This window comes from Heliconius melpomene, chromosome 21, assembly GCF_056956725.1.
Source record: "Heliconius melpomene rosina isolate 202511_hmr_F chromosome 21, ASM5695672v1, whole genome shotgun sequence".
Taxonomy (NCBI): Eukaryota; Metazoa; Arthropoda; class Insecta; order Lepidoptera; family Nymphalidae; genus Heliconius; species Heliconius melpomene.
This window is the reverse complement of record NC_140409.1, coordinates 14612084-14624681: the sequence shown is the minus strand read 5'-3', so window position 1 is coordinate 14624681 and position 12598 is coordinate 14612084. Positions and strand designations below refer to the sequence as shown.

General features: G+C 36.8%; 2 protein-coding genes across 2 annotated transcripts; both read right to left on the bottom strand.

Annotated features, from left to right (window-relative positions):
• Window positions 1-1709: 1709 nt before the first annotated feature.
• Prm (Paramyosin) lies at window positions 1710-11089 on the bottom strand. Its single transcript, XM_085205837.1, has 16 exons — window positions 10897-11089; window positions 10761-10817; window positions 9760-9846; window positions 9028-9194; window positions 8591-8828; window positions 8373-8492; window positions 8011-8277; window positions 7663-7909; window positions 7461-7588; window positions 5013-5125; window positions 3451-3640; window positions 3182-3316; window positions 2826-3020; window positions 2603-2698; window positions 2228-2509; window positions 1710-2140 (listed from the first exon to the last, which is right to left on the bottom strand). The coding sequence occupies exons 1-16, from the start codon at window positions 11005-11007 to the stop codon at window positions 1943-1945; spliced, it is 2631 nt and encodes an 876-aa protein (XP_085061963.1). The 5' UTR covers window positions 11008-11089; the 3' UTR covers window positions 1710-1942.
• Window positions 3539-4771, bottom strand: LOC146527394 (paramyosin, short form-like). The gene has a single exon (XM_085205838.1). It carries the CDS (start codon window positions 4631-4633, stop codon window positions 3764-3766), a length of 870 nt encoding a protein of 289 aa, XP_085061964.1. The 5' UTR covers window positions 4634-4771; the 3' UTR covers window positions 3539-3763.
• Window positions 11090-12598: the final 1509 nt, after the last annotated feature.

Here is a 12598-nt window from a genome sequence, read left to right as displayed (position 1 = left end):
TTGTAAAGGCTGTGAGTTCGATTCATACGCGAGGAAATGAATAGAATTCGAAAAGTGGGAAATGGAAATGTTTTGATACTAGGTTCCCAGGTTCCCTCTGTCTACCCTGCTGTGTACAAGATACAGCGTGAAGCTATCAACAAAAATTTAGAAAAGAAACTAATTTCTATATTATTCTAATAATAATTTTGGCAAATCGAACCTAATTATTTATTATTAAATTGAATACAGACGTTCCTGTCTGGCCGAGATTGTAACTTCTATGACAATTGTTAGTGCTCGCAGTATTCTAGCCCACATGTTCCCTATAAATATCTTCATGAAAATGCCTTAATATATTATGTTAATTGGATCTAATATAAATGCGAAAAACCTGTTAAGAGCGAATCGTAGTCGCCCACCTAGGTTACCGTATCAATTTCAGGATAGTAGCTCAACGAGAAATACAAAATAAACAAAATACAAAGAAAAGTTTGCATTATGTATGAACGAAATTTTTTTCGTTAATGGTGTTTTATCTTTTGAGGTACCGAACCTTAAAAAACCGGTGAAGCGCGAGTCGCGCTTACCCACCGCGGGGGCCGTATAGAATTCAAGCTTTTCTGAAATTTAAGCTTAGATTAGCCAGAGCCTTTTCACTTGAACTAGCAGCTTTAATATCAAATTTTGCCCCATTTTAAGATTTAACCATAAATGTATAGTTTCAAATTTTTTCCTGAACTAGTACTACTTGTAGATGCTAGCTGCCATATTTCATAATTCTCGATCAACCGGAAGTAGGTACTCTATGGATTTTGACTCCCTTTACAGTATCGAAATACGAGTTTTTGTGAAATAAACGGCCATATCTTTGTTATAAGTAAATGTAAAAATTAGATTTTTTCAAAAAAATCATAAACCGTAAATCTAAGAATACGGTTTGAATTTCAACTCGATATATCCAAGAGTTCCTGTGATAAAGACAAGAACAACAGAGAGACAAACAAAGTAACCCTAAAAACGAAAGAATACGTATTTAGTAGGATTTTACTATTCAGGTCCGGTTTCCATCATCAGACCTGAGCTAAGTCTAATAATATATCTTACTTATACTATAATTACCAATATCAGTCAAATGTAGCTAGGTAGTGTCACTACTACTTTCCCGTCTGTCATTAGCGTTTAGTTTAATATTGTGTTGCATTTGTTTTAATTTGTATTTTGGGGGATAGCGGTCTTACATCCTGACATTTTTTTTTATTACCTAAATTTTTCTCGTTATTATTTCATGAGTATCACAAATATTTTGTGGAGTCCTTTTAGTTATAGTATTAATTTACAAAGATAATATAATATGACTATTATTGGAAATTCGAGTTCAAATACTATAATTTGGATTATTGTAGAGCCAAGTTATAAATAAAAGTGTTGTGTTTTTTTTTAAAACCACCAAATGAATATTATTTATTTACATATGCATTGTTATTTTAAAAAATAAAATTCCACTTTGTTTTTGAATTTTTATTGAGTTTTTTGTTTTATTTAAGTCTGTAACATAAATAGCATTTATCTTTAATTAAAGTTACGTTACAAACGTACATAGCTTTTTTCACATATTATAATAATAAATAATTATAAAATAATTCTTTATTTTAAACTACTGTACCTTAATTACGGTATAAACGAAACGAAAGAGTAAACTTAAATAATTAAAATAAAAAAAGCATAGATGTGTTTTTGGTTCCTTTATTTATTTGATTTAGCATACAAAATGTTAGGGGACGGTCGGTCAGAGGGCGGCTACTGAGACACAGTTAGGGCAAGCCGCGCAGCGAGCGATCGTCCCGCTAGAACGGAACGGAACTTAAACATCACTTAACGAACGACTAGGTTTATACCCGACCGGAATTGCCCCTTATGCGTGATGGTTGTGAGAAATGCTGGTGCGGGGTGGTGTGAGGATTCACTCCGAGCTGAGGGCGCGGGACTCCTGGACCAAGTACACCTGGGAGCCGGGCACAGTGGAGGTGGTTACGAAAGTGCGGTGCTTGGCGCGGATGAGAGACAGATTGCTCTCGGCGACGTCGGCGCGGTCCTCTGCAGCTTCGAGTTCACGCTGGAATCGTCGTACTCTCGTCACACTCTGCTGGGATACTCCCTCCTGTAGATAAGAAATTATATTATGTAATCATATAGGTATATTTCTTTAAAAAAGGATAAAAGGGATGTACGGGAAAATTAAACTAACCTGTTCTGACAACTGCCTCTTGTAGATGGATACCTTCTGAGTGACCTTCTCCAAAGAGTCTTGGAGGAGGGAGATATTCTTCTGGTCTTCCTCACATTGGATCATGATCTCCTTGACCTGGCGCTCCTTCTTGCGGAGGATCTTGATGGTTTCGGCGTGTCTCCTCTTCTCCTCATCCATCTCCAGTTCCATGTCCTTGATGCGAGCTTCCAATTTGCTGATAATGCGCTTACCACCAACAATAGCATTAGCTTCAACTTCCTCCAAACGGACAGATAAGTTCTGTAAAGTTTATTACAAAGTAAGTTTTTTTTGCGTTACAAAGCTAACATAGCACACGTCATATATTGCAAATAAGGCATCTATTAAATTTACCTTGACTTCAATTTCCAGAGACTTCTTCACAGTTTCAATCTTGACAATCCTTTCTTGTTCCTCGTGCAAGATTTCAACGGTGTGTTTCAGCTCGGTCTGAAACACAATATAAAAAGTTTTACCACAATTATTACTAAAGTATCTATCTTGTCTTGTTTTATATTTTATTGCATATTTATTTCCTTAATTTTCGTATAATATTTCCATAATTTTCGTAAGTCACCTGGACGCGCTGGTATCTCTCGTCAGCAACGCGCAGCTCCTTGGTAATCTCGTCGTAATCAGCAGCGACTGCGGCAAGTTCCTGCTCGATCTTGGCCTTGCTGCTAGACAAGTTGACGTTGATGACAGTCAACTCGTTAATGCGGGTCTGAGCTTCTTCAAATGACTGTTCAACGGAGCGCTTGGCACGGAGGGCCTGTAATAAAAAAATGTATATGAGGAATTGGTTAATATTTATTGACGACTTTTCATTTAGTCAACGAATCCAAAACATATTTAAAATTTGTTTGCTTCATTATAACAAAGTCCACGTAATATTTGAAAGTGGTGTTATATTTTTAAAGGTCAAGAAATTACCTGTTCGTAGTTTCCACGGATCTCTTCGACCTCGCCGGTGAGGGATTGGATCCTGCGTTGAGCGACGCCGTACTGGTCGAGAGTGACTTGCAACTGCCTCTGGACCTCATCATAGTGAGCTTGAATCTCAGTGAGCTGTTGAATTAAATAAATGAAATGATATATTATTTTTTAATAGTATTCATTATAGAAATAAAGTAATAACAATTTAATTAAATTTTAAAGTCTAAGTAATATTTTGTTTAATTATATTAATTTTTTTATCAAACCTGTAGAGATTGCTTCTTGATGGTCTTCTGCAAATCAATGTTGGTCTTGTTAGCAACGTCAAGAGACAGTTCAAGTTCAGTGATCTGGATCTGGAGCTTCTTCTTGATGCGAGTTACTTCGGTCTTCAGCTTGGTCTCAGCTTCTACGACGCGAGCGTTCAACTGCTCGATCTCGATGCTGGTTTGCTTGCTGTGGACAAGACAGTTAAAAAGTATATCATAAGAATAGTATATAATAATCTAACATAGTATATCGACGTAACGCATTATTAAACTAAAAACTATTACATTATTGAAACTAGTAACTAAAAACTCAACTATACCTCTGGTCATAGAGTAAGCTCGTATTTAATTGTTCAAATTGATTGATCGTTTGTTTTAATTCCTTTATTTTTTGCACATATTCAGTATTTATTGTAGGTATTTCTGCTTCGATCTGCACAACACACACTTTAGGGGTTTTCATGGCAATTGCTGCTATTTCATCTAATTTATTTTCGTAACTTTGTGATAGCACATTTTTTGATAATTTGCCTAATTGCACTATGCCCCCAGAATTGAATTTTCCGATATTAACATCTACTTTGTTGATTTTTCCTTCACCATTCTTATTATTCTTTGTTTCTTCTAACAATGTTTGAGCGATAGCTTTAGCTGATTTACCTCGGTAGACTTTAGCTTTACTTTTTAAATCAGCCCCTATATTTAATTGTGAATTATATAAATCCAAAGAATTCATTAACTCGTCTTTTTTGCAGTGTCGTTCGATTTTGATATTCTCTTTTTCAACTTTTTTCTTGCGTGTTTTCACTGATACACTTTTCACTCCTATATGCTTCGACAAATTTGTTGCTGCTGCTGTTGCGACTACTGTAAATGGGGTCCTTTTCCCGACTTTAAAAGTATTTAGGTCTCGCTTAGCTCTATCAGATACTTCTTGGGATAACTTTAACACATCATGTTCAGAGTAAGTCTTCACTGGTTTGTCGAATCTGTATTTTTCAAGTCCCCTCTCATTGCTCCAAGGTAGATGCGGAGGTTTCACTTTCGATCCTTGTTCTTTGGCAGTAATATAGTCAATCATCGGTTGATAATAATTAATTCCGTAGCCATAGTTGTTTTCGTAAATAGCTGTAGGAGGTTTTGTCCATTTATTTCGTTCGGGAACTTTAATTGGGGGCATGTTGAAGCTTCAAACTGCAATTTGCTTTTGTGTCGTGAAATTTATTAATCAAGCTTTACTTTATCTGTTTATAAACGTATATTGCGTGGGGGAAAACTACACTGACGTCTTTGCAATTCGAAATGCAAAGAACATCGATGCCAATTTGAGTAGATGCACCAATCAGGGACTGAGATATTTATAACCAATATGCTTGCCAATAGCTTAAGATAAATAAAGAGCGGACGTAACAGTTTGGCCGGTTTTAAACAGTATTTGTAATATTAGAATGTATAGGAAAACGTATGGAGTGAGTTTATCTATATATATAAATAACAAACGATAACAAGTGATTGTAATTTTGCCATATGTTTGCATTCAGTTTTGAACTTTGACTCACCGGATGGCTTCGATTTCCTCTTCCTTCTCCTGGAGGCGGCGTTCAGCCTCGTGACGGAACTGGCCGAATTCGGCGGTAAGCCTCTGGGAGCGTTGCTCCTCGGCTTTACGGCCCTAAAGGAAGATATTTAACAATTTATACTTTTAACAAATTAGTATTAATTACAATTATTTTGTCAATCTTTTTGAGGTTATTGAACTTTGGTAAAACATACTCGTAAATATATCCTCTTATTAACCATATTAACCTCTATATTATATAATAAAACAGTAAAAATATCTTGTCTGTATATTTAGTATTTTTGATTGAAATGGATAGAGGGACACTTAAAAACAATAATAGAAAGCAAAAATATTTTTTTTTAATTTCTTGTCTGTCTGATCGGTTTGTATGTATGGTCACGCTAATCTTTGAAATTACTGGACCAATTTACTTAAATTTTTCACCAAAGCTTTGTTTAAACTTAACATCTCTATATATAAATCTTAACTTTGTTTCATTAAAAAAAAGTTGTCGGCATTTGAATGAACTCAAAGCACCAGTTTGCCTGCAAATATATAGCATTCTATATTTATACTTATAAGTATAATAAATCTGTGTTTGGCTCTCTGTAATCCACTCTGTATTTTTAACCAGCTTTTAAAACAAGGAGGAGGAGGACGAGGTTCTTAATTAAATATTTTCGATTCGATATTCAATTAATTTATTCGATTAATTATTTTGAATTCGATTCCGATATTGGTTTATTCGATTAGATTTCGGTATGTTTTGTAATATGCAATCATTACAGTTATTTTACAAAGAATATTATAAGTCCTTGTCCATATCAATAATTTAACATACTTTAATGCTGTTTCTGAACGAGTAAATTAAATTATTCATTGACATCGAATTGAATTCTTGAAATATGGCGTTTTTCATTGACATCAACACATTTGACTGTCACTGTCAGTCAATTCTGTTTATTAAATGAATAATCATGTACACGCTCAACGCGCCATAAATTAAAAGCTGAACTGATAATCATGTAGTTCAAGCGGGCGAAGCCGCGGGAGTTAATGAAAGGCAATTTAAATAAATTTTGAAGATATTTAAAATTAAATATTTGTGGGAATATTATTTATAAAATATTGTATAAATCAATAGGTCCAATATATGACTGACAGAAAATGCACAGACGAAACTACTAAGTACTGGACTTAGTTTAAAGTTGCCATAAGTATAGGCTAGCGAATACTCGTATATGATTACTGTGCTCTGTTTATACTATCTATGCTCACATCAGAATGTTGCATGTATTGGTAGAACATTACTTTTGAATTTCTAAAATCTGTTAGTTCGATGTATTTGTACTCTACGAATGGTGTCGTTTTTTTCACGTCGTACTTATCCCACATGTAGCAATCTAGTGATAATACACTTCGTTTCTATACTCAAAATTCCCACATAAACCAGATTTTATGTTTCACTAGTAATAACTTTGTTTGTGTGGAGATTAACAAGTACCTAATGTGGAATTTGGTATCTTCTCATTTCTTTGAATTACAAGAAAACCTAGGAGAAGAGAAGAACTAGGAGAGCCTAGTGCTCCCAGTCATATACTTAGTAACGGAACAAGAATAGTTTTTCTGTATTTAGGTATCTAGTTAGTGCTTACTGATTAAAGCTTTAATACTATGTTATTAGAGGTAGTATGCATGTGTATTGTATTATTCATTCACGTTCCATTATAATGTTGGCAAAACATATTGGCAGATGACTTCCGAGTCGGTGGGAGTTAAATGTTAATTAATTAGAAATCGTCATAATGTACCACATAAGTTCTTTGCCAAAAACCATTAATAATGAGATGCATAGAAAATAGCATTTGTTGTTGTCAGCAAAAAATCAATAATATATTTTTTAAATTTTAAAATAAATTAACGTTTTATTTATATTTAACAACCTTATACTTGTGGCTTCATCTGCGTTAATAAAGGGATCTATTATGTGTATGACACATTTTAAGAGCCAATAACTAGTAACTTCGACCGCAGGCATAGCCTCCGTTGATAAATGAACTATCCATACGAAAAGTTGCTTCAATTCAAACTAGTAGTTCCTGAGATTAACGTGTTCAACCAAACGAACTCTTTAGCTTTATAGTATTCATTTAGAAATATAGATAAGTACACATTTTAAAAAAGTAAAGTACCTAATTATATAACAAAATTAAATTTCATATTTGACTGCTACAGCAAAAGAACACTCACGCAAATGCTCAACTCTCAAAGCTCAACTTAGACATCGCCGACTGCACAAAATTGAGATAAATATGAAAAAAATATTAGGATAAACGATAATTTAAAAGGATAATTTCTCTGTTATCCTTAACCAAAATTATTCAAAATTAAAGGATAAGTCGAAATTATTTTATGTCCTTAACCAAAACCGAAAAATAAAACTTACAGCTTCAGCTTCTTTGTAGGCAGCAGTGAGTTCCTCTCGCTCGTTCTCAAGACGGCGTAGCTCGATCTCGAGCTCGTGGAGACGGCGGGTTAGCTCCGTGACAGTGGCGCGCGCATCGTGCAACTCATCTATAAATAATAAATAATAGAGTCATTCAGTCGCGCTTGCATTGATACATACATACATTTATTCCGATGCCTACCTCCCAATTTCTTGTTTTCGCGGCCGAGAGCGTCCTTTTGTTCGCGGGTCTTGTCAAGCTCGTGGCTGATACGTTGGATTTCAGTCTGCTTGATGCGAAGGTCCCTCTGACTTTGTTCGTACAGTTGCACAGTCTCTTCCAAGCGCGATTTGATCTCAATGTTGACACGCTCAAGTTGTTCAGTCCTCTTCTGGAGCTCGCGAGCTGTTCCGTTAGCCTTCTCCAAGTCAATGATGAGTACTTCGACCTAAGGTGAAAATACATGGTTAAAAAGAGCCGAAAGACAGGGTCACATACATTTTAATTTATAAAACTTAATTATATTTGATGAATTTAATTTTTACACACCTCGCTTTGCAGACGGGATTTTTGCTTTTCGACGTTGTTGATCTTGACAATAAGAGTTTCGATTTGTTCTTCCTGCTCTTGGATGCGCACAGAGTACTTGCGACGGATCTCTTCGATTTCTTCAGCCCTAGCTGCGGCCTCAGCCTCGAACTTGGACCTCCAGTGCTGAACTTCACCGTTGGACTTAACCAATTGGCGCTCAAGGTCTAAACGAGCTTCAGATTCTTCTTCCAATTGGACACGTACGGATTCCAAGTCAATTTCCACCTTAATAAAGATTTTTTGTTAAATGATGAAAAGTTAATGATAAGTTATTCAAATATACCTATTGTGTTTCAATTATTTATTTGAAAATATTTTACTTGGTGAAGGTTGGCCTCAAGGAGAGAGCGCCTTCTCTCATCATCCTCGAGCTTGCGACGTGCATCCTCGAGCTGGCTGGCCAGCTGGCTCCTAAGGTACACAACGTTTTCAATGTTCACCTGAAATGTGATGAAGTTTAGTCATTATATTGTAAATAGTTCATATAAATTAATGTTTTTAAGATGATCTAATATTTTATTGCGGAATAGAAATTTACCTTAAGGTCTTGAACTTCCTTGATGAGCTCAACATTTTCCTGAGACAGGCGCTGCTTGTGCGACGTTATGTCGACGATTGTGCGGTTCAGCTCTTCAATTTTAACATGGAGTTCACTAATGTTGATTTCCAACTTTTCGCAAACCTTAGAGATTGTGATCTTTTCCTTGCTCAAGTTTTCCACTTGGGCCAAGAGCTCGTAAACTTCAGCTTGGAATTTGGATTTCTCCTTCTCGACTCTGGAGACAAAGAAATGATTTGTCTATTCATAACAAGTTAGGAACAAGTGTATATGGGATATTATATTGGAGTAAAATGGCAATAATAAAATGATTGACGCTCAGCATTTTTCGCAATTTTGCGCGTAGCACTTATTTCTAATATATAATACTAACCGATTAGTTAATAATGTACACAATGTTAATTCGTATGTCTTACCTGGTTCTGCTATGAGTGAGTTTGTCGATTTGTTCCTGGAAGTCGACCACAATCTCCTGGTGCTTCTTCTTAAGCAGGTGGGCGGTCTCCTCAGATTCCAGGTGTACATCTTCAAGAAGCTTGCGGAGTTTGGTCAGCTCGGTATCACGTTTTCTGTTGATCTCGAACTGAAAAAATTTAAAATCATTCAAATTGTGCCCCCAAAAAACTTGAATTGGGAACATATTTGACTATGATTACAGCTAATAATTGCGCTAACTTATAGTATATTGAGCTAATTGTAGTATGACTTTATGTTTAAATTAATGTTTCTTTATTTTTACTAAATCTTTACAAATGTGAATAGTTTTGTTATATAAGCAAACTATGTTAAAAACCTGAAAGAAACACATTTTATTTGACATTAAGTAAATATATATGGTGCATCGCAGGCAGGCAGGCAGGCATACAGAATTCGCATAAATGATAAATTGTATCTACAATTTCGCAGAGCAAGGTAATATAATACATTTTTTTTCTGGTAATCAGTTGTGTTGTGTTGGTGATACTATAGTTCAGATGAATCCTTTAATCTCTTAAAGATTCCTTGTTGCGTCTGTGTTATTTTATTTTCTTGCTTAAGTCCCTTTGTGTGGTCCATCCTTATCAAGAATTTCTTGAATAAATTGAGTTTTAACTAGCAATGCTACTTTAAAAATGTGTAAATACATGATATATGCATGAGAAATTTACCTGGCTTTCAGCTCCGCCTTCAGCCTCTTCTAGCCTCTCTGAGAGCTGGATCACTTGCACGCTCAAGTCTGCCTTCTCCCTTTCGATCTGAAATATAATTTATACATTACCATCAAGTCCCATTAAGTTTTCTTTTATTAATAGATTTAGTCCAATGAAATTGTTGTTAAGATTTAGTATATAGTATATAGGTGACGTAATAATAAACGTTAAGTATAAAAAAAATGTTTCAAATAAAATCAATTTTAATGTGTCTATAAATGACTTAAGAAAGACTTTGCAACTTTATAGCGCTGTATTCAATAACGTGTAGGAGCAACGTCTCACGTCCCATTTTACCGCAGTCTATTATTGTATTTCAATATTGTGGCATTCTGAAAGGAACGGGCATCGTTTGGCCCAGTTTCAAAAGTTGAAGTTTCGTAGAATATGCAATACGCGCCTAAATATATCTTTCGCTCGTCTGCTAAAAGGCGCCGCGGAGGGCGGGCGACTCCAGGCGACTAAAATAGATCATGCGAATCTCGGTGACGAGAACCCGGCCTCGATCACGTTGTGCTAGTGCTTCGTTAAACTAATAATCGTTATCTTATATTATTATCACAGTGTTATTTCCTGAATTAATTTTTTTATGGTCGATAAAAATGTTATCGATGTGTTTGATAAAAACGCGAACTGTAATTTATTTTAATTAGATTTATTACGATGAAAATCACACAATCTAATTTTATATATTATATATGAATATATAAAAGATGTTCTAACTATTACGACACATTAAAATACAGACGTATACGAATAAAAGCTGAAGAGATAGTAATTAAATATCAAATGCAAATGTGGCGGTGACGGTGGGCGGCGGTATTAATAGAGGAGTGCTCGCGGCCGCCCCGCGCCGTCCCGCGCCGCCCCGTCCCGCCCACACCTGCGCCGGCGCGCCCGCTATGGCTGCGTCGGTCGTCGGTCGGCACATATCACATTTCGCGCGATCGAAAGCTTACCCTCTGACGTAGCTCCCTTTCGGATTCCAGATCATCTTGGATGAGACGGATCTTATCCTGAAAAATACAACATATTCTATCATGTCCGAAAACACTTCACAAACACTGCACTGATCGCGGTTAGCGCGGCCGGTACCTCCAGTCTGGAGAGAGCACTCAGGTCGGCGCTGTACTCGATGTTGACGTCGGTGGTGCCACCGCCGCTGCTGCGGTACGTGTATTTGGAGGTCTTCGCCACGGCGGACATTTTCGCTGGTTCGTCTCTCGGTCGGCAGTCGGCGCTACGTTACCGGTCGGGCACCGTTCGACTAGTGAGAGCGGGAGCGGGAGTCGCGGGCGCACGAGCCGCGCTGCCGACCTCCCTTCTCCCCGCTCCCCCCACCCGCCTACCAGGGCAGGGGTTAGGCAGGAGGAGGGGGGAGGCCGCCCTCGCCCTCGCCCGCGGCTCCAGGGCGGCCGGCCGGCTGGAGCTCGCGGATCGTGTTACCACCCCCGCGCACCCCCCTCTCGGCCTTTTATAGACACGCCCGCCTTGACGCCGCTGTCGCGGTTCTGTTTTCTTTGTTTTGCCCAAAAATTTGGCGAAACCCTTCGCGTGTAGCACCCGGCAGGCGCCGTGCTGGTAGCGAGATGCATTGTGAGGCGCACCAGAGGAGGACCGCACTGCAGCTTAGCTGCTCCTTTGTTACGACGGTCTGACAGTTAGTTGGACGGCCGATCTTCACTGAACTTCACAATGAACTTCCTCTATTCTTTAATTTAACCCCAAGCACTCAGCAACGGGTGCATGTTTACAAACATCAAATAAATCTAAATATAGCTGATTGATTTAATAGTGACCGCTGATTTGATGCTTATAAGAATAGAAATCATTGCATGGTTTTTAAGCAATGCGTGGACTTAAGTATGATTTAGTTAGTTTAGTTGTTGATACTTGGATGGTTATTTGAAATTGAGGCTTTTGAAACAGAGAGATGGAATATTTTTTTCAACAAAGGCTTCTTTCTCATTTATCTCTACATATCGTATGTTAAAGTCTACCTTTAATTTTTCAAGGGCGCAAAGAAATAGTCAAAACAAAAGTATTTATATAATATGTTTAATTGAATACAAGGACGATTAATAACAAATTAGATAACTAGCTTAACGGATTATGGTGAAATTTAGCATTTTAGTAATATCTTGCATTAATATCGCGTTTTTTTAAAGATTCACCAGTATCCTACACATAGTAGGCTAGACAGAGAAACCCGGAGCATCGCGATTAAATCAAACAAAAAATAATTCTTTTCATATTACATAATTAAAATGACCTGTTGTAATAGCACCCGCAACCGTCACATGTACAGGCGCTATGCCATGACATGCCAAGCAAATGTAGATCACAGATTAAAGTAGTCTATTTTTTCTTGAAGATCCAGATAGGATCCTTATACGTGATCCAGATAGACTACTTTAAACTTATTCACTACTAACTTTAGCATTTCAGTATACATCACATTTTAGTCATTAACATGACATTTAAAATATATGTATATAATGGCGTCACGGATGCATACATACATATAGGCGTGAATATTATTAGTCGTAGCGAGTGGTACAGTCCCGTTCAATTTGCACCTGTAATAATTTACAAGAGAATTGAAATTAATATTTTGTATCAATTCAAGGAACGAATTAGAATATACGGGCGTATATTCTAATTCGTTCCTTGAATATCGTGTAAGTCTCCCAAGTATCAAGCCATATATGTTGGGTTATAATATACATGAAGCCGGTTGTCAAAAACACAAAGCTCAGCTTAGACCTCGCAGACTGTAGGTGCCTGTAGGATTTGA